Below are 25,704 nucleotides of genomic sequence, written 5' to 3' on the forward strand. Positions count from 1 at the left end.
CTCATTACATTTCAGCTGTTTAAGGAAAAAAATATGTCAGACACCTTTATAGCTGAGCACAGTGGTTTGAAAACAGCATGAGCTTGTCTTCCGAGTATCTGAGGGTATTTTTAAAGATTGGGACGAGAATGCATGTATTCTCAAATTTGAATATTTCGTGGTTCACATATTCTCTGAGGAGGTCATTTTCTCACAACAGAACATACTTTTAATGCACAAAATAGATCCGAACAGGTACTACTTAAGTGCCTTGAGGAGTACTTATTCTACATTTATCTATGGCTAGAAAACAGAGCTTCAAGGTTTGAAATGCATGAACTACACTGTTCGGTACTCACCTGATTCAATTTGGGTAAATCCTTTGCATTCTTTGATCTGGATTTATTTTCTGGAGTCCAGAGTCTCAGATAATTACGATTTTCTTGAGAATTTGCCCTCTTCCCTAAAACCCAAATGCCGAGAAATAAGTGTTCAAAGGTCAAGAAGCAACTGTTGAACCAGCAGTAAGGGAAACACAGAGAAGAGAAAGTCTGTACCTCTGTCGGGCTTTAGACTCACTGTAACAAAGCCATCGTCTGCACTGTGTTTGCTTCTGCTGTCCAATCCAACCACTACCAGGAAAGATTCAGAAGAAAAAAAGGAGAATGTTACATGATAAACCCATAGGTTGAGCAGGGGTAGTAGAAAACAGAAAAACCTCTAGGTAGAGTTGCCTAACACAGCAAAACAAAACAAAACCCCAGCACATAAATAATTAGGTAAACAACAAATAATTTTTTAAAGTGTGAGTTCCCACATATCACATGGGACATACTCACGCTAAGCAAATTATTTTTTGTCCACCTCAAATTCAAATTTTACTGGGTGTCTCATATTTGATCTGACAACTGAGTGTTGCCTGCCAGGTCAGTAAACAAAGGATGTTGCAGCCATCAAGCCAGCAGCACTGCAGCTGCCCCCAACTGTGCCATCTCCACCCTGCGGGGATTCAGGATGGAGAAAAATAGGATACTGGCCCTAGATAGCTAAGGTGCATATCAAAGGAATGATTTCAGTAAGCCCAGACTCTTGCATCTTCCCATACACAGAAAAGCACTAAATTCATTAACTTGAGATATCTGGTTTCTTTAATTAACACTAATCTTTTGATATCCCCACTACCTGTTTTTTTTTTTTGCGAAAAAAATCTTATATATCCTGGCTCTCCTCCCTTATTTCTTCAGAGCAGTCCCTCTGAGCTATGCGAGAGGCTGCCTCCGGGGCTTAAGTCCTCGGTATGTCTGCCGAATAAAACGTAATTCTCAACTTCTAGGTAGTGCTTTTTTTTTTTGTTTTTTACAATCGAAAAACTCTATCTCTAGGTGAAAGGTTCCCCAAGAATCCTTTTTCACAAGCAGGGCTCGGTGTATAAATAGGAATTAAAGGAATGATGTCATGTGGTGTTCAGTACTTAAAAAACGGTGGTGCTGGCCCCAGTGAATGTTGATTTCCCCCCTCTGTTACATTATCATCTTAACTTTGTATACATGAGATTGACCTGTCAGGCTCTGCAAAAGACCAAGAACTCACTTTTTAAAAAGAAACTGACGTCTATGTTGATAAAAGAAAACAAATGTCATGTGCTACTAAATTCCTTCAGATTCATAATCTGGCATTTTTTGACTTTCAAGAAAACTTATAATTGTTTTCTTCTTTCTTCTTAAAACAGAACATCCCAGGGCTTCAAAAGGGAGAGGTGTACTATCCCCCCAGTTTCCCATTCAGTTTGTCAGCTGTAAGAATGCATCCCAAGCACTTCCTCAGCCATACAAAAGGAGGCTGGTTTGCCGCATACGTAACCTTTACATATTTAGGGCCAAATTAAAATCTCAGCAGCTTTTAAGACAGACTGAGGACAATGAACTATATATGCCGCGGAGAAAGTCCTCTCCTCTTAATGTTGAACTAGCTTTAGGGAACAAGTAGATAGTCCAAAATGTTATGGTAAGCCCCATGCAATGGATATTATACAGCCAATTAAAAACCATGTTTTCAGAGAGTGTAAATGACATCGCAATAGGCTCACTGGATTTTAAGTGAAAAAAGGATACAAAACTGTACAGGCAGAAGAGGTGGACATGGCATGTGCCAGAACACGCTTGTTCTATGTTTAAATTGTTCATAAAACAATCCTTCAGCCAAAACAAACAAACGAACAAAACTGTATCAGCAGTTTGATCCCAGTTTTCTATATACATTATGGATATTATTATAATTATATGGATAAAAAGGAATACTTCAAGATATTAATTATTATTGATAGTTATCTTTATATCATGCAGTTTTAAGATATCATTAGCTTATTTTATATATTTTGACCCATATTTAAAAATTTTTGATACAAAGCAATAGTACTTATGGAGTTAGAAAAAACATTTTTTTTTTTTTTTTTTTTTTTGCGGTACGCGGGCCTCTCACTGCTGTGGCCTCTCCCGTTGCGGAGTACAGGCTCCGGACACGCAGGCTCAGCGGCCATGGCTCACGGGCCCAGCCATTCCGCGGCACGTGGGATCTTCCCGGACTGGGGCACGAACCCGTGTCCCCTGCATCGGCAGGTGGACTCTCAACCACTGCGCCACCAGGGAAGCCCAGAAAAAACATTTTTTAAAAAGCATCTTTTGAGGCTATTAAATGCTACTGGCATGTAACCATTCCTAAAGCATTTCTGAAACAAGTAACTCCTTTTCTGAGCCGAGTTCCCACTAAGAAAGATGCGGCTAACATTTTGCAGCCAAAATATGATTGCTAAGGATTTGAAAAATATTGTCAGATATGCTAAGGCACTATGCTAAGAGGCTTACTACATTATCTCACTAAGTCCTTACTATACCCAATGTGACAGCTCTCATCTCCACTTTCCACACAAGGACTCTGGTGCTCCCAGATGCCCGAAGCTGCCTGAGGTCATCTAGACAAACAGAGCTAGCATCCTGTCCAAAACTCCTGCCCTTAACACCTATCACCAATAAGAATACTGTCTGGCCCTTGCTCCTCTCCACTCAATCACTTAGGGGCTCACAGTTTAAAAGCAGGTCTAAGCTGTGCTTATTTGGGGACCGTAAGATTTAAGAGGCAAAAGGACCCAGGAGCAACCCATGCTGACTTTCAACCTTGGGTGAAGTCAGGAGGCCGCCTGCCCTACGGATGAAGTATCAATAGGATGGAGATAATGCACAGCAGCAGCAAGCCCAGTCGCTGCTTAGATCCACACATGGCACAACAGAACAGGTTCATATGTAAATCTGGAGATATTTCCAATGAGCCGGATCATGTCTGTGTAGATCTAACAACCGCACAGAGCAGGGGTCAGCAAACTTTCTCCGTAAAGGGCCAGATGGCAAATATCTGAGGCAATTCTACCACTGTAGTGTGAGAGCAGCCATAGGCAATATATAACTGAATGAGCTTGGCTGTGTTCCTGGTTGTGTTCCAATAAAACTTTATTTATAGGCAGTAATGTTTAAATTTTATATTAATTCTTTGATATAAATTTTATATTATCGGGCTTCCCTGGTGGCGCAGTGGTTGGGAGTCCGCCTGCCGATGCAGGGGACAAGGGTTCGCGCCCCGGTCCGGGAAGATCCTACATGCCGCGGAGCGGCTGGGCCCGTGAGCCATGGCCGCTGAGCCTGCGCGTCCGGAGCCTGTGCTCTGCAACGGGAGAGGCCACAACAGTGAAAGGCCCGCGTACCGCAAAAAAAATAAATAAATTTTATATTATCACAGGCTGTACAAATAGGTGGTGGGCTGGATTTGGTCCAAAGTTTGCTGACATCTGTTACAGAGCAGCGTATCTGATGTCAACGCTAGTCCAGATTCTGGACAGCAGCATAACAACAGAATGACGCTCTTAATGAGCGCTTCTCCCTATCAAGGAGAGGGGAACAAAGTATATGCTCTCCAGTTAACGCTTTTTCTAAGCCAGCAGGACACAATGTACATGGTCCTTTTGGTGGGCTGAAGTTCCCACTCCCCAGTAGTTAGTCAAGTTCAAAAATTTAAAAAGTAGCATATCAGGCACTTGTATTCATTATACTTCTTTGATTGCCTAGCTTTGGAGGCAACTTTTCCCAATAACAGAGGGCTCTGTAGAAAAAGAAACAGAGAGGTCCTGACGAGGAAAGTCACTTACCATGTGTGCATTCTGGGGTGATATCTTCAAAGAAGTATTGAGTTGCTTCAAAAGCAGAATCTGGCTCGTCTTGATCAGAGGATGGCTCTGGAGAGGGAGGAGAGATGATTCTTATATTGGCAGGGCCAGGACTCAATGAAAGTGTGCTTTAATTGCTGAAGAAATGACACGGGGCTCATGAGAAGCTGAAGTTACGAAGGTGGGCTGGGGGGTCCCATCACTGGTGCAGGCCTTGCATGCCCACCTCCTCAAAACCCTTATGGGGGAGGGGCTCCCTCCAGTTCTAACTCCACCTTCCTTTATAACAACCCCACACTGAAGTGTCCCTTCACATTTGCCTTTTTTGGAGACTTTTCCTAAATCCTATGGAATGAGGGTTTAAGGAACCAAACTTTGGGAAATTGTAACTATAATGATAATTCCCAAATCTGTAGTTTTACCCTATCTCTATCCTTGGAGCTAATCCCCCTTCCTCCCTCCCTTTTTCCTTCTTCCCTTTTTCCCTCCCTCCCTCCCTTCCTTCCTTCCTCCCTTCCTTCCTTCCTTTCTCTCTCCTTCTCCCTCTCTTTCTCCTTCCCTCCACCTCTCCCTCCATTTCTTTTTTAGTATTTGCTAGATATTTCCAGCTGGAGGCCATCCTTGTTTAAAACTGAACTCACAACTTCACCATCTTTCCCACTGTTTCTGTCGGTGGTAACACTGCTCCCCCTCGACTCAGAATCCCACGAGTTACCAAGTGTTATTCGTTCTCTTGCAGAAGCCTGCTCTTTTCTATTACTGCAACTCACACTTCACACAGGTGAGTGATCATTGAAATAAGCACCTGCTGATTCAGGAACTCATGTAAAAAGTATCGTTCAGTTTGTTCTCAGTGACCAATGAGTGATTTTGTACATCAAAAATAAAAAAGGCAAACAGGTCTCGCCAAAAAAGACTTCAAGCCAGGCCAGAGTCACAGGTACATGTGCTACTCTGTGCGTCTCGCTTACCAGGCAAGACGTGCATTTTGTACAGCAGTTTGAGCTTCTCTGTGAGGTCCCCATGGCACGCGGCACCTAGAAGTCACATAAGTAAAAATGTGAAATGCACCATGTGTGCTACAATCCCCCCCCACCCCAGGCTCAGCATCTCCCTGAAGCACCTACTTTTACAAATTGAAACCCAGGTATCGTGTGGCAGAAGGTTTGGCCAGGATGTATTTGGGTTGAGAGCTCTGGAGTCAGGATACCTGGTTTCAAATGCTTTGTACTTACTACGTGCCCTTGGGAGAGGGAACCTCTCTGTACCTCAGTTTCCCCTCTATGAGGCAAGATGACAAATTAGAAGATACTACCAGTGGTCTTGATATCAGGGCCCATGAAATGTGAGAACTAAAGGTGTTAATACTTAGAATAGTGGCTGGCACAAATTTAACTAGTGTTATTGATAAGAAAAGTCAGGTGACTGGGCCTCAACACCCTAAACACTTGCTAGAGTTCAGAAATAATCTCAATACACGTTTAAGAGTGCTTCAAATTACTCATTTTAGAAATCTTTTTTAGTTGCTTTTGGGGTCTCTTAAATATTTCTTCAGTTCAATTTAGCCTAACCTAGCCGCCATTATATCACCATTGCTTCAACCCAAAGAATCCTGTTACTTTTTCCCTTACAGTCCATATGTATTTCAGGAATCAGAAAATCCTTTGTAAACGTGTGTTCCAGAGCACCTAGTTGAAGGTTCATCAGATTTGGGAAAAGGGGAATCACAGGATCTGGATTGGTTGGCAGGGGCACCAGGGGTTATCTCGTCCCACCTCCCACTTAATGCAGGGGCCTCCTCCCACACCCACATCCATGTAAGAGAGACGTCTGAACATCCTCAGGGACGGGAAGCTCATCACAACCAGAGGCATCTCATCTCACTGGGGAATTCTAGAAACACTGAAAGGGCTCCTGTCATTTTTACTTTAGTCAGGACCCTTAACCTGCAGGTTCAAGTGCATAAATTCCATGAACCACAAACAATGTAAAATGTGGCCACGTGCCGATGTCACTTTTTGGGAAGATTTCCACAGTCCTTATCAGATCTCAAAGAGATCACAACTCAAAAAAAGGTTTAGAACTATTCCTTTTCCTTCCTCTTTAGAGTAAAAAAAAAAAAAAAAAAAAATAGGTCTATTACGTCTTCATTACAACGATCCTTCAGATTTTAAGGACAGCTGTCCTGTTCCTCTCCAGCTTATCTTTTCAAGGCAAATTTATGTCCCCCAGGCTATACCCTCTCTACATTTTTTCAACTTTCTTATACGACATCGTTTGTACACTCTTCCCTATTCTTACCCACATCCACCTTATGTGTTAATGTGTCCATCAATAACCCTCTGGACAGAGAGTTCCAGAAGCTTCTAGTCCACCGCAGAGAATAGTGGAACTGTTCTTGACTCTTAGCCTAAGTCTGCATTCAACTCTTTATACTCTTCACTCTGGAGTTTCTTATTGACCACATAGTTAACTAAACCCCCAAATGCTTACACACTGACTAATACTAACCATGAAAATAATGACAGACATTTTTGAACCATTCACTTTGTGTTAAATCCTATGTTAACTACTTTCCATATGCATTTCACTTCTCACAATAATTCTACGAGATGGTCACAATTATTATCCCAACTTTACAGGTGAGAAGTAGGGCTTATTGATATTAAGTAATGTTCAAGGTCATAAGGTAGCAAGTGGCAGGCCCAGGATTTGAACTCAGATTTGTCTGACCCTAGATCGCATGGTTGAAACCACTATACTATATATGCAGACATACAGTTCTTTTACAATCATTTCTTAAAATTTAAGATTTCTGATTTATCTCTATCAGTTTGTTTTTGCCAATCATTTCCTCCTCTGATTTCTTTAAATCTTGTTTTTGTCCTCCAACACAATGGCTGTCTCTCTTCACTTTTGTAGTGGTAGCTTCTCTACCTTTATAGTTTAAATCCCTGACTAAGTCAGGTAGGGGGGGATAAGCAGTAATTGTAGTGACAATAACTAACACTTTTTGAGCCAGGCACTGTTGTGGGAACTTTACTTGAATTATTTCTTTTAGTCCTGACAATAACTATTTTGCAAATGAGGGAACAATCACAGAGGTTAAATACCAAGCCCAGCATACTAGAGAACTCTCCATTGACCGTCATGCTTTGGGTGCAGGGTTCAGACAGTCATTGAATCACCAACATCCATATCCCTCCAACTTTCCATTTATCATGAGTTATCTGTCCAGTGACCAGCTGCCTCATGACATCTATGGCATGTTTAGAAATGCTGCCTTCCAGCAATACCACTGGAAAAGGAGGTCCAGCTAATTAGTGGCTTGCGATTGTAATCGCTCATCTCTAATTCCATAGAGATGTTCTGTTCACTAATTTCTAGAGGGATCTTTCTGGAGATGAACATTGAAATTATTGATCCATCTCTTCCAGAATTCATTCTTTAGTTTCTTAAGACTTGAACAGAAGTTCTCTTTTCTAGTCTACTTGTCTGTCTCCATAGCTGTAATCAACCCGCATGACTGACTACAGCTCTTGAGACTCCGCCCGGCAAACGGGGTGGAGTTGACTTTGCTCAGAGAACTCAACTGCATTTTTAAGAAGCCCAAGTACTCTTCTCCAATGTTTCCACTATCTTGGACTGCAAACCTCGCTTTCCTTTTCGGAAGATTTTGAAGAGTATTTACCTTGTTGGGGTTTGACTAGGCTTAAGTAAATTAAATATTTATATTTATTCCTATCACTTTCTACACGTGTCTGGTATTTTTGTTGTGAACATCTTTGCTAGAAGCAGATTCGCATTACAACTAATTGGCCGTAAGGCCATTTTGCCATAAAAGATAAAAATAACTGGTTGATGGTTACATTACATTAGAAAATAAGATGTCAATTTTTGCAAATCCTTCAGTGAGCTAATCTAAGCCAGACTGTGTTAAAATTTGCACCATTTTCAAGAAACTTACGCCCATCAGGAATCACATTACTATTTCCTTTTGGGGGGATAGGAGGAGCTTGATTCTTCGTTTGCCTCCAACGTCTAATACTGCGTGATAAATTTGGTAAAGACGGCCTGAGAGGACAATCTGTTGTATCCAAATTAGCTAAAGAATCAATCACTAATGTTCTCGAAGGCTGTTGTGAATTAGTAGCTGCTTCTTTTATATTTGCCATAGCTTGGTGAACTTTTGGTTTTGACGAGTGGGAGGCATGACTGTGCTCGCCGAAGGATTTATAAAAACTGATTTGTTATCTTTTTCTAGTATCGTAACTGTCAACCAATTATTTTGATCTCTTATGGCAAAATGGCCTTATGGCCAATGAGCTTTGCAGCAAAACTGGCTGCAATTCCTAGAACCCTCTCTACGTGCAGAACCTGTCTCTTTTTTCTCCTCCTTATTTTTGTCCAAAGGTAATTTTAAAAAATCTCCCTTTTGATAGACACCAAGGTGATAATAATAGTTACTCTGGGGCAGAAAAGATTAGGAGAGGGTCAAAAGGGTCCTTAGCCTTGTCCGGATTGTTTTACTTTATTTACTTTATTTTGTTCACTTTTTTGAAAAGCAGAATGTATTTATGTTACTTTTGTAATTAAAAATTAATGCCTCCTTCTTCCCTAAAAAGAAAAAATCCTATTTGCTGTCCTTAGCACAGAGTAATGAGAACAGCCCTCATCTGAATCCTGGACCCAGTACGTACTAACTGTGCTTTTCAGTTCAATAACAGACATACACTGACTTGCTAAAAATGAACGTTCCAGCAAGTTGCTTAACTTCTCTAAGCCTCCATCTCTTTAACTGACAATGGGGGTATTAATAGTAAGCAGACAGGTCATAAAACATTAATATTGATAGTAACTGCACAAACGCTGCTTCCAGGGTGCCTGAGTTCAAACTCCGGCTTTGTAGTTGTGTGCTTTAGGTAAATTAAATGCACATAAAGCATGAGGGCAGTGCCTGGCTGAGCAAATGCTATATAAATGTTAGTTATCAATACTGTTATTACCCTCAAAGGTCTGTTGTCTGGATTAAGTGATAAAGTACAAGTTCTAAAGCATCACAACAGAGCCCGCACTTAAAAAAGGCTAGTTTCCTCCATGTACCCCCTTTGAATGATATATCTGAGCGCTTTATACAAATAGTTTTTACTTATCTAAGAGGACCTTATCTACACCCCTTTGCTTTTTTAACAACCATCAGCTTTCTCTGGCCTTTAAGCCTTCCAGTCATTATTCTTAATGATTTAGGGTACTTTTTGGAATCATCGTTGGCTCTATGTCTGACGCCTTCATCTTTCGTGGGCACAGGTCATTTTCAAGTGCATGGACCAAGGTCACAGAGTGGCACAACTAGAATTTTAAAAAGTCTTCCTTCTTATCTCATTTAGACAGCCTGACATAATGCCTGCTATATCCACAACCTCGTAATGGGCGGGCCAAGCTTGACCACCACGTAGCTTTTCTGCTCAAGTATTAATGGGACAAGAGTCCAGTGAAATATAGGACAGGAAATAGGTCAGACAGTGAGGCTGACAGGCAGAAACTCGTGCTGCTTGGGAGGTGAGGGTGTGCATTCTCAGGATGGACACGCTTCCTCCCCGTAAAATGGAGAGAAAAGACTTCCATTTAGACTGCAGGGCTGTTGCATTTTTTTTTCAGCTCTTTATTAAAAACATTATGAAATGTTTTATAAAATTTTATGAAACATATGTACCGTAAATATATTTTTTGACAAAGAAAAGCAATCCATCCAAACATTTCTTCCCTTGTAAAGTTATCGTGATTCGTGGTTTCAGTGTTTAAGTTGGCATTCTTGCAAACTCTCTGATAATGTATTTTAACTAGTGCTGAGGACTATCGAATGTAGAAGTGATTAACGATATACGATTAACGATTTAATCATATATCCATTAACTAAAAATGAATTTTACAGTCAGCTTGCAAACCTTAAAATGTGCTTCTCTGTCCTGTAAACCTTGTCTCCTGAAGCGAGCGGGGCTGTGGTCCTGAGGGCGGCACAGAGAACCACGAGGACCACGGTGCTTACTGACCTATTCCCCCCTGCCCCTGCCCCAACTCATGCAATAACATCACATCCTTACTCAGTCCAGAGACAAACTCTCGGAAGTTGATCAGAGAATCTCCATTTTCATCTAATAACTGGAATAAGCGCGAGGCAAGCACGTCAGAGTGAGTTCCACAGGCCCAGGGAAAGAGCAGAGCAAACATGCCCTTGAACAGCTCAAAGTCGATGCGGTACTGCTCGAGATAGGGCAGGCTGGGGTCGTGCCGGTCCAGCGCATTGCTGCTCCCACCCCAGTAGCAGCTGGTTAGGTGTTCCGCCTGAAAAATCAAAGAACAGGAGGACTACTGGGGACTGCATCTCACAGCAAATACCAAGAAGAAAGGCCCTCCCTCAAATCTGGAAAAAGGCTTTAGGTCACCCGTGTGCATCTCATGGGGGTGGGGGCAGTGGTCTGGTCGCAGGGCCCCTCAGCTTCTCTTCTACATATATCTCCACTTGACCCTGCTCCCCCCAAACTCCATGGCAACCATCTCTGTGTTTACATCTGGCATGAAAAACCCGGTTCAATTACTGGTGTAGGTGAAAAAAGAAAGAAAACCCTCCCCCTCCCCATTTTCTTCTCCCCCTGCCCATCCCCACACTCAAAAGCATTTTAAGAAGTAACTCCCATAAAGACAAACTCTTTCTTTTCTTTTTCTTTTTTAATTTTATTTATTTATTTTGGTTGCGCCGGGTCTTAGTTGCGGCAGTTGGGCTCCTTAGTTGTGGCATGCATGTGGGATCTAGTTCCCTGACCAGGGATGAAACCCATGTCCCCCACACTGGAAGGCAGATTCTCAACCACTGCACCACCAGGGAAGTCCCAACTCTTTCTTTTTTTAATTTAAAAGAAATACATAGAATGTTAACCTGAAAAAAGGATCTGTAATTTAGGCAATCTGATCACCTTGTGTCCTCAGCGAGGATGGTACAGCCCAGAGGGTAAGTAGCTTCCACAGGGTCATCTAACCAGTTAGTCAAAGCAGAATCATCATGCGATTTTGAGTCTCCAAACTCCTAGTTTAGTGTCCTGTAAACCCCCTGCTTCCTGGTCATCAAAATCCCATTAATATTATCCTAGTCATCCAGTAGTCAGGCTACAAGTGTGCGGTCCTCCTGTTTCACACATCTGAAAATAGCTCCAGGGAAATTATGAGTAGGAACCACTAGGGTGAGGAGAACAGAGACACAACAAAAGGCTTCTTGTTTCTGTCCTTGGAAAGAAGGCTGCCTCTTTATTCAGGAGGTCATATTGATTCTGGTAGAAATATACGCCCATTCTAGGAAGACCGCAAAGAAAAAACATCTAATAGAAAGGCCAGTACGGAACACCCCAGCTCTCCTGTATGTAGACATTTACAGTTAGCACTGAATGGTAGCCTGGGGAGATGGGAGGGGCATCCAGAGGGAGACTTTATTTTTTACTTTATTCTCTGTTGTACTGAGTATTTCATTATAAGCATATATAAATATTGCAATAGCAAAAGGCACTGACAAAACAGATCTCCCCCTCCCCCTGCCTAGGGGTTCTGAGAAGGGAGAGTCAGTGGTGAGTGCGTAGTACTTCAGTGTTGTTCTCACTTAGAACGGAGCAAAGAGGACCAATGTCTTTGTCCTCACTGTTTGCTGGGAATTGTAGCTAATAAACCCAAAAAGAGCGGAGTGAGAGTAGGCAAGAGAGGAGGAAGGAGAGGTTTCTGCAGGGCAGCCTCGGGAGAATAAAGGAAGTGTGTCAGGTCCACCAGGCTTCGGGGCTGCACTGGCGCTGTGGGTGGAGATGGGGGCGGGGCTTGGGAGGAGTGGTGATGGTGGTGACATCAGGGAGAGGAGGGTCCGAGGGACTGCACTGAAGTGATGCCCAGCAGCCCTCTGGGTGGGACTGTGTTGGTGATACATCCCCAGGAAGGGTCCTCTTTACCGGAACTTCGTCAGTGGATGAAGGTTACCCAAAGCACTTCCTCCTAACTAAAGCGCTCACGTTCCTCTGGAAGCAGGCCTGAATGTGGTGCAGACACTTTCACCGTGCTCACAACCTTCAGGAAACGACAAGCCATGCAGACCATGACGCTCTTCTTTGATGAGCCCCCCTACTCCATCATTTGGGCACTAGGGACCCGAGATTGAAAAAGGACTAATTTAGAAAGAGTTCAAGAGAAACTAAGGCATAGGGGCCCTGAACCACATTTTCCATCAAATCTGCCTCAGGGTGGTGGCCTTTCACCTTTTTCTACCAAGTTTTAGCCCAAAGCCCAAGGCAGAATGCTCCGTGGGAGACAAATGTCTCTCTCCTTTGTATCCGAAGGAAACCCCCCAGAAATTGGCTTTTTAAAGGACTAAGAGTCTGGCAGCGTGTCTGACACAGTCATGCCTCAATAAACGTTCGTTCAGATGAATTAAAGCCAATGAAAGTCTTCAAAAGACTCAAGAAAGAGTCGGTAACTGAAGTCTTTGTCTTGGGTTCCACAGCACCCGAGAGTCCTTCCCATTCCTGACACCAGCCAAGGGTCTCGGGTTCTCTCTTGGGGCGCTCGGCAGACTTGGGGAACTCGTGTTTGTCAACACACACTTAGGGCAGGGTTTTGGAGTGTAAAGAAAGCTTTCTTCAGGCAATATCCTCGGTGTACAAACGACACACCTGGTACCTGGAGGTGCACAGACCAGAGAGTGCAGGGGTGCCCGGGTAAGAAGACAAGGGCACCCCTGTCTCTGTGTCTTCAGTGATCTCTGGATCTTGGACTTCTGCACAACCAGCCCTGGTCTTCGTTTTCCCGGTGTGCCCCAGAGTCAGCTCCTCTTTCTAATGTTATAGCGCTTCCCATTATCTGTGCACGGTCTTGCCGCCTCCAGCTGCTACTCCCGCTTCCATTTAGTTACCCCAAATCCTGGTCCTACCAGCACCACCCTGTGAAGCAGATTTCTTCCAGTCCTCAGTATCCTTTGAAAGTCTGATCTCAACTGGATCATTGTATCTTCTTGTTTTGATCCAAGTTGGATCACTGTAGTTTTTGCTTAACGAACGAAGAGGGACTCCCTCCTTACGGAAAACCAACGGACGCGGAGCACCACGCTTTACGTGTCTGAATAAAACACGAACGAGATGGCACAGGCTAGACACTTCGCCGTCAAGTGCTGAAGGCAGCCTGGTGGGGACGCAGTTGTCCACTCTGTTGGTCATGCTGCTGGGCTGCACAAAGCCATCAACCTCTCTCTGCCGGCCCCAGAAGCACGCAGAGATTATACTAGATGGAAAACTGATCACTAATTCACCTATGTATTCAACACACATGTTTGGAACACCTAGTGGGGAGAGACACTAAACTAGGCACCAGTGAGACAAAAGGAAATAAAACGGTGGTGCCTCCAGTAGCTAACAGGCAAAGCGGGAACATTTGCAAAAATATTCCCAGCTCTCACTTTGTCTGATCCTAAGATCTATTAGTGTCCAACTCAGATCTTTACGTTTGTCCCTTTATGTTCGTTCCTGTAATATCTTTGCAGTCCTCAACCGTCTTCCTTAGTTCTGGGAGTAAAAGGCTCTGTACACAAGAAGCTAGCCAATTAAAGATTGTGATAAAATCGGTACCCACATAAAAGGCATCTTTTAAAACTTTTTTCTCGGCAATTGCTACATTTTTACAATGTTGGTAATGACAGTTATGAAAGAAGTATTTTTTCTGGAAGAAAAACCATTCTATACTGCTTTATTTACTGACATAATATTTTCTTATTGAGGATCAAGATTGGTATGGGCTGACTTAGAAAGGAAAATTGCAGAAATTTAACAACTAAGCTTTTCCTTAGACATTTGAGCAGCTTTATTCTTGGGTTTTTTTGGTTTTTTTTTTTGTGGTACACGGCCTCTCACTGCTGTGGCCTCTCCCGTTGAGGAGCACAGACTCCGGACGCACAGGCTCAGCGGCCATGGCTCACGGGCCCAGCCGCTCCGCAGCATGTGGGATCTTCCCGGACCGGGGCACGAACCCGTGTCCCCTGCATCGGCAGGCGGACTCGCAACCACTGCGCCACCAGCGAAGCCCTTGAGCAGCTTTATTCTTATTCTAGCTACATATCTCTTTTTAAGAGTGCTTTAATATAGATTAATATAGGAAATTGCAATTTACAAGAGTCTCAGGAAGAATTTAAACTTGATTGCCATCGTTCCAGTGAGAATTATAAAGTAACGCCCTATTTTCTTAAGACCAAGGAAACAGCTAAAATATTATATGAAGTGGAAGAAAGCTAAAACATCAATTTAAATGAGTTATATCTTTATTTTTTATATTAAGTACTCTATTTTTACACTCTCAGCTCTATCTTCCTATTTATGCATGTTGACACTCAAGCTGTCCCTTCATAATTTAACAGAAAAATCTAGAACTAACTGAATTATTAAAGTGAACTCCTTTTTCCCCTGAATGTACATGAATTTTCTTTGAAACTCACCTTGAAAAGAGCATAAAGTTCTTCTAGCTCATCAATGGTAAAGGAAGTTTCTGTCACAATGGTTCGTACCTATAAGAAGAATAAACACAATGAATTTCACGAACTCAAAAATGTCATAATGGGAAACTTCCTGATTTTCTTGTTTTAAATCATCTTCAGTCTGTCAAGCAGGAATTTGAGTTGGTAGGAGTGTGAGGAAGGATGGAGAAAGAAGGTCACATGCCATTTCTCAAAAGACTCACCACGTTCCGTTTTGTAGTATCCTCCAGTGTCTGGATCACCTTCAGTCTCTGTTTGAATCTCATCTGCTCAATCAAATCCGCCCGGATAGTTCCAAATTTCTGGAAAAAAACAACATTGGTATTTCGAGAAATCTGCTAAAGCACCCGATATCATGTCTGCAGGACTGATGGAGATAAATCCTGATACCAGTGGGAAATTTCCTGCCAAATGACAGGCCTCCTAGACTATACCTTTATTTACTATATGGCCTTTGTTTATTTGGAGGCCATTAAACAACCATAAATAAGTAACAAAAAATGCTCATGCTTCTTCACAGTTGAACCAAATTTCAAAGCCACATGAGGCTTCCTCAAATCAACAGTTCATGGGGGAAGGAGAGGGTTAAATAAGCCTACAAGGGCCCTTTGTGGATGAAATAATGCTTTAAACGAAGAACTTTCTTGGCAGGAAGAAAGGAAGTATATAAGGCTAACTATTAAACTGGGAGGTTGTAGGAAATGTTGGAGTGAGGCTTCCTGTCCTGATCTCTAGCTCAATAGCATTTGTCTCTCATTGGCAGACACTGAGGGCTAGCAACCTTTTTTTTTTTTTTTCCGGTACACGGGCCTCTCACTGTTGTGGCCTCTCCCACTGCGGAGCACAGGCTCCGGACGCGCAGGCTCAGTGGCCATGGCTCACGGGCCCAGCTGCTCCGCGGCATGTGGGATCCTCCCGTACCGGGGCACGAACCCGCGTCCCCTGCATCGGCAGGCGGACTCTCAACCACTGTGCCACCAGGGAAGCCCGCTGAAAGGTCTTTTATTAAAGTGCCCTGTGCCTTCCAGAAAGCTCATCTCAGTCTATGGGTGAACCTGAAGGCCGGGACTTTGTCTTCTACGTCGGTGTATCTAACAAAACTGCACTCGGGGCTCACACAGAAGAAAACCGTCTCTCAGACTGTCCATACCATTCCTTCCAGGAGGGGCTCGGTAGGACTTCACAATGAGCACGGCATTTATGAATCAAGTTACCATCTCTACTCGACAGGAGAAAGCTGACCAACTGGCATCAACCTAGGGATCTCAAGGCTGACTGTGCTTTCGGTATTTTCCCTACTTTTCTATTTTCCTGACTAATTATCCTGAAGCACAGAAAGCAACGAGTCGCCTGCTTCAGAACACCAGTGTTGTGCCGTATAACCAGGTTATAATGGGCCTCTGTGTCTAGTGGCCCCATTCTGCATCTAGGGCAGTGATTCTCAACCCTCGCCGGGCTCTTGAATCACCTGGGAACTTTAAAAAAATATTTATTCTTAGGCCTCCTACCAGAGATACAAAGTCTAGAATGGAGCCTAGGAATGTATATTTTTAAAAGCTTGGCTTAAAAATTGTTTTAAGTCGTTTTAATGCACAGGCAGAATTGAGGACCATCAATCTAATAGGTGGAAAAAAAAAAAAAGAAAGGCAAGTGTTTGTGGTGTTTTCTTTAGGATGGCCTAGAAGGCATTGGGAAGGCAAAGGAAACTTATGAGCAGGGCAGTGACACCAAGCAGAGAGGAGAAAACAAAAAACCAATCATCATGTATTGAAAGGCCAGGTAATGTAGGCATTGCTATAAATAAACGGGGTTGTCTTCTCAGGCAGAGGAAGGAAACTGCTGCTGTGTCCTGTGATAGGATATTTGGCAGCCTAAGAGTCACCATTAGGGACCAGGCAGACAGGATGGAAATGGAGACCAGCCCTGGTCTTGTCTCCATTCTCCTCTCTTTCCCATTAAAAATGGGCCAAGTGCTGACCTCAACAAGACCTTAGCTTATCTGCTGTCAAGAACAAAGCTGAGTTTCCACATACCAAGCTTTATTACTTTGGTCTAGAATTCTCTTTAAAATAAAGGTTTCAGGGGATGCCTTTAGGAAAACAACCCACAGCTATGATAATAACTATTGCGTTCAGTCACATGGGCTCTTTTTCTGGAAAAATAATCATCCAAAATTTCTGACGGAGGACTACCCAAAAGTCCTGGGGCAATGATTTTTTAAAAAATGCATTATGGGGCTTCCCTGGTGGCGCAGTGGTTGGGAGTCCGCCTGCCGATGCAGGGGACGCGGGTTCGTGTCCCGGTCTGGGAAGATCCCACATGCCGCGGAGTGGCTGGGCCCGTGAGCCAGGACCGCTGAGCCTGCGCGTCCGGAGCCTGTGCTCCGCAACGGGAGAGGCCACGGCGGTGAGAGGCCCGCGTACTGCTAAAAAGAATCTGCGAAAACCTGCAAACAATATATTAAATATCAGAGAATGCTCGTGATCTATTTTAAGTAAAAAATGGAATGGTACAAAACACTTTTTGGTATAAACTTATTTTTTAAGTGTAAGTTGCAAAAAATAAAAACATATTTGAAGACTTCCCTGGTGCCGCAGTGGTTAAGAATCCACCTGCCAATGCAGAGGACATGGGTTCGAGCCCTGGTCCGGGAAGATCCCACATGCCACGGAGCAACTAAGCCCATGCACCACAACTACTGAGGCTGTGTGCCGCAACTACTGAAGCCCGCACGCCTAGAACCCATGCTCCGCAACAAGAGAAGACACCACAATGAGAAGCCTGCGCACCGCAATGAAGAGTAGCCCCCGCTCGCCACAACTAGAGAAAGGCTGCGTGCAGCAACGAAGACCCAACACAGCCAAAAATAAATAATTAATTAAAATAAATTTTTTTAAAAACCGAAAAAAAAAACCCATACTTGAGGGAAATATGCTCACAGGATATGGTTTTTTCTTTCATATTTTTCTACAGTTTCTACATTTTTTTACAATAAACCTGCATTACTTTTATGATTCTAAAACATACCAAAAATGTTTTGTTTTCAATATATATGGAGTGTCAATGAAAATTTTCTGAAATACTAAATTACTAGTCTTTCTCCCATTCTGAGTTAAGGACACACATTTCTGAAAAGATGTCTGGATCCATGCCGATTTTTTTAAAGCACCAAATTTTTGGTTCTCTTTAGGAGAGATTTTCCTCACCATTTCTCCCATATCCAGGCTGTTGCTAATTGAAGTGCTGACAGTCGCCAGTCATACGATCCCAAAACATCAGGAGAGGGTCTAGTGTGCTGAGCGGAACATTCATGCTCTTTCTTAATGATCAGGAGATGAACAAACCATGAGATGTTATGGGCACTGAGTCCTGGGGGACGCCACAAACCCCAAGTGCTATGGGGTACACAGGACCGTGGTTCCTTCACCTCTAGACGCTCGTTAGTTCTTTTATGGGATTCAGGACCACATCTGGGGTCATCATGGACCAGGAGGCACCCTCCCACGCCCAGGCCAAGCAATTTTAGAGGAATCCTAGGACTCTGGTTCTTCTCTAGGATGGTATAGAGTATTCTGTGTGTCTTGGATGTAAGAGGATTGGCTTGTGTACTTCCCAGAAGACCTAAGGACTTGGCATGAGCATGGGAAGTGAGCTGATTTGTGCAGGTCAACCTCCCCACGCTTGCTTTCAACAGTCCCTCCTCAACCCACCCAGAGTTGAATAGGAGCTGCTCCTTGATCAGGCTTCAGGGTGGGCAAAGCCAAGAACCGGAGGGCCTGAGCTGGTCATGCCAATTGCTCTGTGGTATAAGATCCATTCAGTGTCCATCTCTGGAGCTCGAAGCCGTCAGCTGGCAGGGAGCTGCTCGCTTTGGCAACTAGTCCTCAGAAGGCGGAGGGAAGCAGGGACGCCCCTGGGTTAGCAACGGAAGCTGCGGCACACGTCCAGCTGAGCCCCTCGGAGCACTCAAGAGTGCTGTGATGCTCGGGCAGGGAACGTGACCTACCTCATAGGAAGTTCTGATGAGTCTGAAGATGTCGACCTCAGGATAGGGCTCCACGTCATCACTGAGCAGGGAGTGGAGATGAGGGATGGGGGGCAGCGTGCTGTCCTTATTGGTCACACTGTCCAAATACCTGGAAGAAGAAATGAATCTGGAGTCACTGGGAGGTCCAGAGTCAATGAATCTGGAATCCCTTTACACCTGTCCACCCATTATCTGCAAACTCTGCATATCAAAACAAAAGACTAAAATTTCCTTAAGAGCAGAATAAAATTTCCTTCACTTCTTTTTTTTTAAATTGTATTATTTTTTTAATTGAAGTAGAGTTGATTGCCTTCACTTCTAAAGACAAAGCATATGAAAAGAAATGCTCAGCCACAGAGAAAAGTGGGCATTATGATTACCATCAGGCCAATTAAGACTCGTGAAACCAAGGAAAAAGATACACGGTAAGTACAGGGAAGAGGACTTCCCTGGCGGTCCAGTGGTTAAGGCTCCGTGCTTCCAATGCAGGAGGCCTGGGTTCGATCCCTGGAGGGGGAACTAAGATCCCGCACGCTGCGTGGCGCGGCAAAAAAAAAAAAATGTACAGGGAAGAAAACCCCAAGGTAGTTTTCAAAGTGAGAAATACCTTCCCAAAACGGTCATGGCCTCCCCATCGTCCTTGCAGTTCAAAAGTTTGTCCACATTTGCGTCCAGCACAGCCAGGGCCAACTGGAATATCACTTTGATTCCTTCATAGAAGAAACAGTCGACAACCACAACTGCACTCTCAAAGGGCATCACGCTGAGAAACAGTGTGAGGAACCAGGACAGGGAGATGGTAGAAATCACACCCAGGTCCTGCATGCAGTCATACAGCTGTGGGACATAGTCCCGGGCAAGTTCCTCGAAGACACCCTGGTCCACCAGGGCACCTGCAGTGGAGGTGGACGGAAAAGGCCATGGGTCAACCAACTGCACCTTCTCACTAATGAACCCAACCCAATGGCTTGACGAAAATAATCCAGTTCACAACTGCTGCTGAGACAGAACTCTAATTACTATGTTACTAGACCAAGGTGTCAGCATAGCCAAGTCACCAGATGAGTTCTGGCTACATCGTCTCTTTCGGGGGTCTTCCTCTCCTGATTCTTTACCACAAAAGAGCAATAACATGAGAACTCTGAAGCCTGTTGAAAAGGTCAATTTACAAAATTCTCCTGGCACACAATTACTTTTTTTGTTGGCAACATGACGTTTGGTTGGGCATGAAATGTATATCTAAGTAGCCTCACTTCTTGGCAAACGCTTTAAAAAAAAAAAAAATCGCTCCTCTAGATGCATGGTCCCCACATAGGAATCATTTCTCTAAACAATTGCTTCTTCAATTTAAAAGCATTCCAGCTGTGGACATTTCTGGAGAGTATTTCCAGTGAGTCAGATTAGTGTGCAAAAGTTTAGAAATGAAAACAGAACACAAGAGGGGAGCATAACGCATACCTTTTGCTACACTAGCAATGAAAAGCTTATCCTGCTAAAATGAATGTCTAACACTGGAGGGGATTATAAGGAGAAACACCAATAATTTGTTTAAATGCTCACCACCGTTGTTTGCTCTCCAATGAAACCGGTTGTGAAAAATACCTTAGAAACTGAGCTCTGGATACATTTTTATATGCTATTCTGCCCACTCCGTTTTTGAATACTTCTGCTTTCCATAGATTCCATGCTCTTCATGAAAGAACTGTTAAACCTTTTTGGGTTGATGATCTGTGTGCTTGGTGTAGCTCTCACATGGCACAGACTGACACCCACATTGAGTGTTTTCTAAAACAGTGAGACACGTGTATTCTCTCCATGGGGAGAAGCTCCATGGGGCTCCTTTGTGTATAATCTATATTGATTCAAGCCCTCTCATTCGCATCTTAGAAAGCTGCAGTAGTCTGAAACTCTTTTGACCAATGGTGACTGGAAATGGGGTTCCAGCTGGTATCCCGGTTCTAGAAACATTTTCCTGATGAGATAAGGGTTAAAATGTTAACTGCATCCTCACATACCAACCACCCTGGTGTTGTAGTAATCAGGAAGCATGCGTTCACACAAAGCCACCAGCAGCCAGAAAGCTTCCTCCTCTTTGGCATAAAGCAGCAGCACTGATGTGACAATGTTCATGGCCTAAAGGGATGAAAGAAGATGTCATCAAACACATTTTACATTTTAACATACAAGCAATTTTGTTAACCTGAAAAATGACTGAGTTAGTCCCACAGGGGCCAGCATACTTTTTCCTTAAAAAAACAGATAATAAATTTTTAAAGGCTTTGCAAGTACACACACATATTCTTCCAAGTTTTGTCTTCTTTCCAACTCTTTAAAAATGTAAAAGCCCTTAGTCCTTGAGCCTGTTAACAGCCTCCATGAACACCAATATTCACCCCCCATGCACACAAACCCTCATTCAAAAAAACTTGGTCCAAAGGCTATTTGACAAAGCTTTTAACCTGTTAAAAAATCTCGGTGTTTTTAATCCTTAATTCAGAGAGGTAACTATTTCCTTTTTAATTCTTCCATAATTGTGTCTAAACTAAGTAAACATGGCTTGAAACTCTCCTCGGGGAACAATGAAACCTTTCAAAGTTGGAGTCCTCGCCCATTATTTCCATCTGGATAAGGATGGTAGTGATAAGTAACAGGGATTTTATTCTAAAGTAACCTACTTTATTAAAAGATATTATCAGATAGCTCACAACCACTCAAGGCTCAACTACTTTAATGTCCTCTTAATTAAAAAGAGGAAGATCAAAAGATAAATATGAACTCTATTATATTAGAAGGGAACTCACTCCTGTACTTCTTTTGATCTTCTAGAAACCAGTAAGTGTTCATTAGGCTTCAACAATATAAATGTCAAAAAAGGAATTTTGGGGACTTCCCTGGTGGCGCAGTGGTTAAGAATCCACCTGCCAATGCGGGGGACACGGGTTTGAGCCCTGGTCCGGGAAGATCCCACATGCCATGGGGCAATTAAGCCTGTGCACCACAACTACTGAGCCCGTGCACAGCAATGAAGACCCAACTCAGCCCAAAATTAATTAATTTTTTTTAAAAAAAGGAATTTTGGTCTAATAGGCTCTTTCTTGTAAGCCTTACTCAATAGCTTCCCAAGTGAAATTAGTAAAATTCTACTTGAGAATTCACCTGCCTAGCCCACGATCATGGTCATGGTTAGTGCCTTAGTCATTCAGTCAAGGTAAGTTCTTTCGAAGGTCTACTTGGTAACAGGCTCTGGACTAAATATTGGGGAAGGGGGGACACAGTGGTGACAAGTCTCACAGGGCACAAATGCTGGGGTCAGAGAGATAGAATAAAGACGTAAAGGTTGATTAATCAATTTGGATGTATATTTAAATTAAGTGCTATCAAAAAGATAACATGTGGTACAGGGAGACCTGTGCTCTGTGTGTGTGTGTATGTTTGTGTCGAGGTGTAAAGGAATTAAGCCTGCTTTATCTTTTAGCTAGATGGTCACGGAAGGTCTCTCTGAGTATGTACGTCGCCTTTACATCTAAGGACGTTATCTAGGAGCTTCCCAAATTGTGGTATCTGTACCTAGTATAAGAGATAATTGTAGTGGGTATATGGGCAACATTTTTTTATACTGAATTAAGCATTTATTTTAAAGTGCCTTAAAATATAACCATAGCATGTAAACGTTACATTCTCAAGGACGTTAGTTGCTTAGGAGATGCAGAGCAAGAGTCCTGTGGAACCTAGAGTCCAGGCCTGGTGCCCAGGCCTGCTCAGAAACAGCTAGTGACCACCTAGGTCACCAGATGGTGGTGGATCCAGAAAGGGCACTCTTGTCCCCCGGCTGAGAACCTCAGTGCAGTGGTTCTCAGTTCAGGGAGATTTCGCTCTCTTAGAGACATTTATCAACGTCCACAGACATTTTAGTTGTCACAGTTGGGGAGCTCTACTGGCGTTTAGTGGGTAGATGCTATTAAACGTGTTATTCAACAGGATTGTTATTAAACATCCTACAAAGCACAGGACCGTCCCACACAAAAAATTATTCAGTCCACAATGTCAACAGTACCAAGGTCGAGAGACCCTGGTGCGGTAATAGTTCTCTTAACCATAACGCCTTTCTCATTACTTACTGGCTAATAAAACATTTTTTTAAAGTCTCACCCCTCTGTGACATTCACCTGGCAATACCCTATGTTAGGATTTCGAAAAGCATAAGCCGTTAAGACTCTCCTCAGAGCAGCGATGCCCATTTCGTTCTGGAAAGCTGGGTGCTCTGGGAGGGAGCGGTGCAGGTCCCTCTCAATCTCCTCCGTGGCAAGGTTGTACTTCCCCATGGACTTCTCCACGAGGTCTTCATAGTACCCGGGATGCGTGGCCTTCTCGTTGATAGCACCTGGGAAATACCCAACAGACACAACATCAGAAAGCGGAAGCCCCGCCCTTGGTCTGTAACCACAGCTGACTGACCCAGACTCTTCACCTTCCTTCCCCTCAAAGGACACTGGCGAGATAATTATGAAATCCCATGATGACATGTCTGCTGCAATCACGGCCAGATTGTAAATTCACTTCTGTCCTCCTTCCCTCTTCTCACTCCATAGTAAGCGGCTGTTTAAAAACCTCCCTACAGGGGCTTCCCTGGTGGCGCAGTGGTTGAGAATCCGCCTGCCAATGCAGGGGACATGGGTTTGAGCCCTGGTCCAGGAAGATCCCACCTGCTGCGGAGCAACTAAGCCCGTGCACCACAACTACTGAGCCCATGAGCCACAACTACTGAAGTCTGCCTGCCTAGAGCCCATGCTCCACAACAAGAGAAGCCACCACGATAAGAAGCCCACGCACTGCAACAAAAAGTAGCCCCCGCTCACTGCAACTAGAGAAAAGCCTGCATGCAGCAACGAAGACCCAACACAGTCAAAAATAAATTAAAAAAAACAAAACAAAACACCTCCCTATACTATATGATATCACTTATATGTGGAATCTAAAAAATAATACAAATGAATGTATATGCAATACAGAAACAGAGTCACAGACACAGAAAACAAACTTATGGTTACCAAAGGGGAGAGGGAATGGGGGAGGGACAAATTAAGAGGATGGGACTAACAGATACAAACTACTATACATAAAATAAATAAGCAACAAGGATTTACTGTATAGTACAGGGAACTATATTCAATACCTTGTAATAACCTTAATGAAAAAAATCCGAAAAAAGATAACTGAATCTCTATGCTGTATACCTGAAACTAACACAATCAACTATACTTCAATAAAAAAAGTAATAATGATGAATTAACAAAAAAAAAACCTCCCTAAGATAGAGGTTTCCAACCTAAAAAACTGTGTTCCAAGGAACTTCCACAGACGATCCTGAGGGGCTTCTCAGAGAAAAAAAGGGAAGTGGGCAGAGAAAGCCGAACTGAGGCCTCGCCGGCCTCCCCTCCCTCAACCAAGCAGCTTTGCTTGTATTTTATTGGGGTTTTCCTTAGGATTTCACTTGAAAAAGGAGGGTCTGCTTCTCAAAATAAGTTTGAAAACTGTTTGCTAACGCATACGCTTTGAAGGGCTCACAAACAGCCATACTGAACGGTTGGAGGAAGTATTAGGACATGTGGAGGATTTCTAGAATTGCAGGGGGTGGGGAGGGTATTCCCGGCAGTGATGAGCCACTGCTACGGAGGGGAGTTCCTCAGTGCTGGGGATGACGATGGAGAGGTGGGTGAGAATGACTGCTTTGAGATATTTGCATTTTATGATTCTTAAAGGCAGAAAAACTCTGGATGCAAACATTTGAATCTAAATCTAGTTAAATATAATTTACCTAAGTATAAATTATATATACATACACACACATACATAAATATATACAGATAAAAATACACATACATATATGTACATATTATATAATGAATAGATATATATATATACACTATACACACACACGTATTTAACGACAGGGTAAACTGATTTGCGTTTCACTGATTAGAAATTAGAACCCTGGGCTGACCCAGTCCTTGCCACAGGGGGTCACCCAGAGAGCCAGCCTCATCACTCACACTTGCCCTGGAAAGGCAGTCTGGTTGACGGCAACTTAACATTGGCTTTGGCTCTCTTCTCAAGGGAGATTTGCAAGGATTTCTTGCCATCTGGCCTGCACCTCACTTCAGTGGGTACAGAGAGCCAGGCCCTGGTACAGTGGTCCTAAGAGTTATGGGAAGCAGGGCAGGACTCAGGCGGGGCTCCCCTGCTGGGGGCTGGGCTCTCCCCGTGGGTGGGCTGGCCTCCGTATGAACCCCACGCCCTGTGCACTGGGTGGAAATATGGGCTCAGTTCTCTACCCAACAGAGATGGTGTGTAGACCACATCACCCTTTGGCCTCACATAGCCCATCACAGTTAAAGAAAACGCTGGGTCTAACTCTGAATGTGTCTTTATAACAAGGCTGTGGACTGTCGTATGCTGTTTCCCCGGCGGCTAACGTGTTTCATTTTCATCTAAAATGTGGCTGTAAATAACTTCCAATTTGAATAAAATGAAAATGGAATTTTTTGTTTACTCTGTCAGCGATCTGAATCAGGTTGTCAAGGTGACCTGTTCGCCACACACAAGAAAGACAGCAGACTGGATGGTAAGGATCTTCTTGGGCTGGACTGGTAACTAGAAATGATTTGACTCAAATTTGGGTTTCTAAATGAGGAGCTATGGCTGCTGTATGTAAAGCAAATGAAAAACAAGACGTGTAAATGAGGATAGAACAAACTAGTTTTACATGAAACAGATAAAACCAATTATTTTTCAGGATTCTATCCCCCTACTTCTGAGATATATCTCATTATAGGCAACTGTCATTTATATCCACTTTTAGAAAGAGCTACAGGTGTTATTTTTTTCAAAGGTTTTCTTATGCTTTTAATTTTAATGTCATTTTTAAAATAAAAGGTTTTGATA

At 43.3% G+C, this 25,704-nt stretch overlaps 1 protein-coding gene across 3 annotated transcripts in view; it reads right to left on the reverse strand.

The window, feature by feature from the left end:
* The window catches only part of TBC1D9 (TBC1 domain family member 9), a 105,330-nt gene that overhangs the window by 2,852 nt on the left and 76,774 nt on the right, over positions 1-25,704 (reverse strand). For 2 of the 3 annotated variants that reach the window (XM_027117045.1, XM_027117046.1), the window contains 11 exons: positions 22,929-23,143; positions 20,778-20,895; positions 19,370-19,655; positions 18,742-18,871; positions 14,939-15,037; positions 14,697-14,765; positions 10,291-10,531; positions 5,161-5,226; positions 4,172-4,258; positions 537-611; positions 339-442 (listed from right to left, as the gene is read on the reverse strand). In XM_027117045.1, coding sequence (XP_026972846.1) covers positions 339-442; positions 537-611; positions 4,172-4,258; positions 5,161-5,226; positions 10,291-10,531; positions 14,697-14,765; positions 14,939-15,037; positions 18,742-18,871; positions 19,370-19,655; positions 20,778-20,895; positions 22,929-23,143 — 1,490 coding nt within the window. Of the gene's footprint in view, positions 1-338; positions 443-536; positions 612-4,171; positions 4,259-5,160; positions 5,227-10,290; positions 10,532-14,696; positions 14,766-14,938; positions 15,038-18,741; positions 18,872-19,369; positions 19,656-20,777; positions 20,896-22,928; positions 23,144-25,704 lie in introns of those variants that run through there. The other variant, XM_027117047.1, reaches the window with a different exon arrangement.

This window comes from Aethalodelphis obliquidens, unplaced genomic scaffold (assembly GCF_003676395.1).
Source record: "Aethalodelphis obliquidens isolate GAN/ISIS:26980383/991018 unplaced genomic scaffold, ASM367639v1 scaffold17, whole genome shotgun sequence".
In the NCBI taxonomy this organism is placed as follows: Eukaryota; Metazoa; Chordata; class Mammalia; order Artiodactyla; family Delphinidae; genus Aethalodelphis; species Aethalodelphis obliquidens.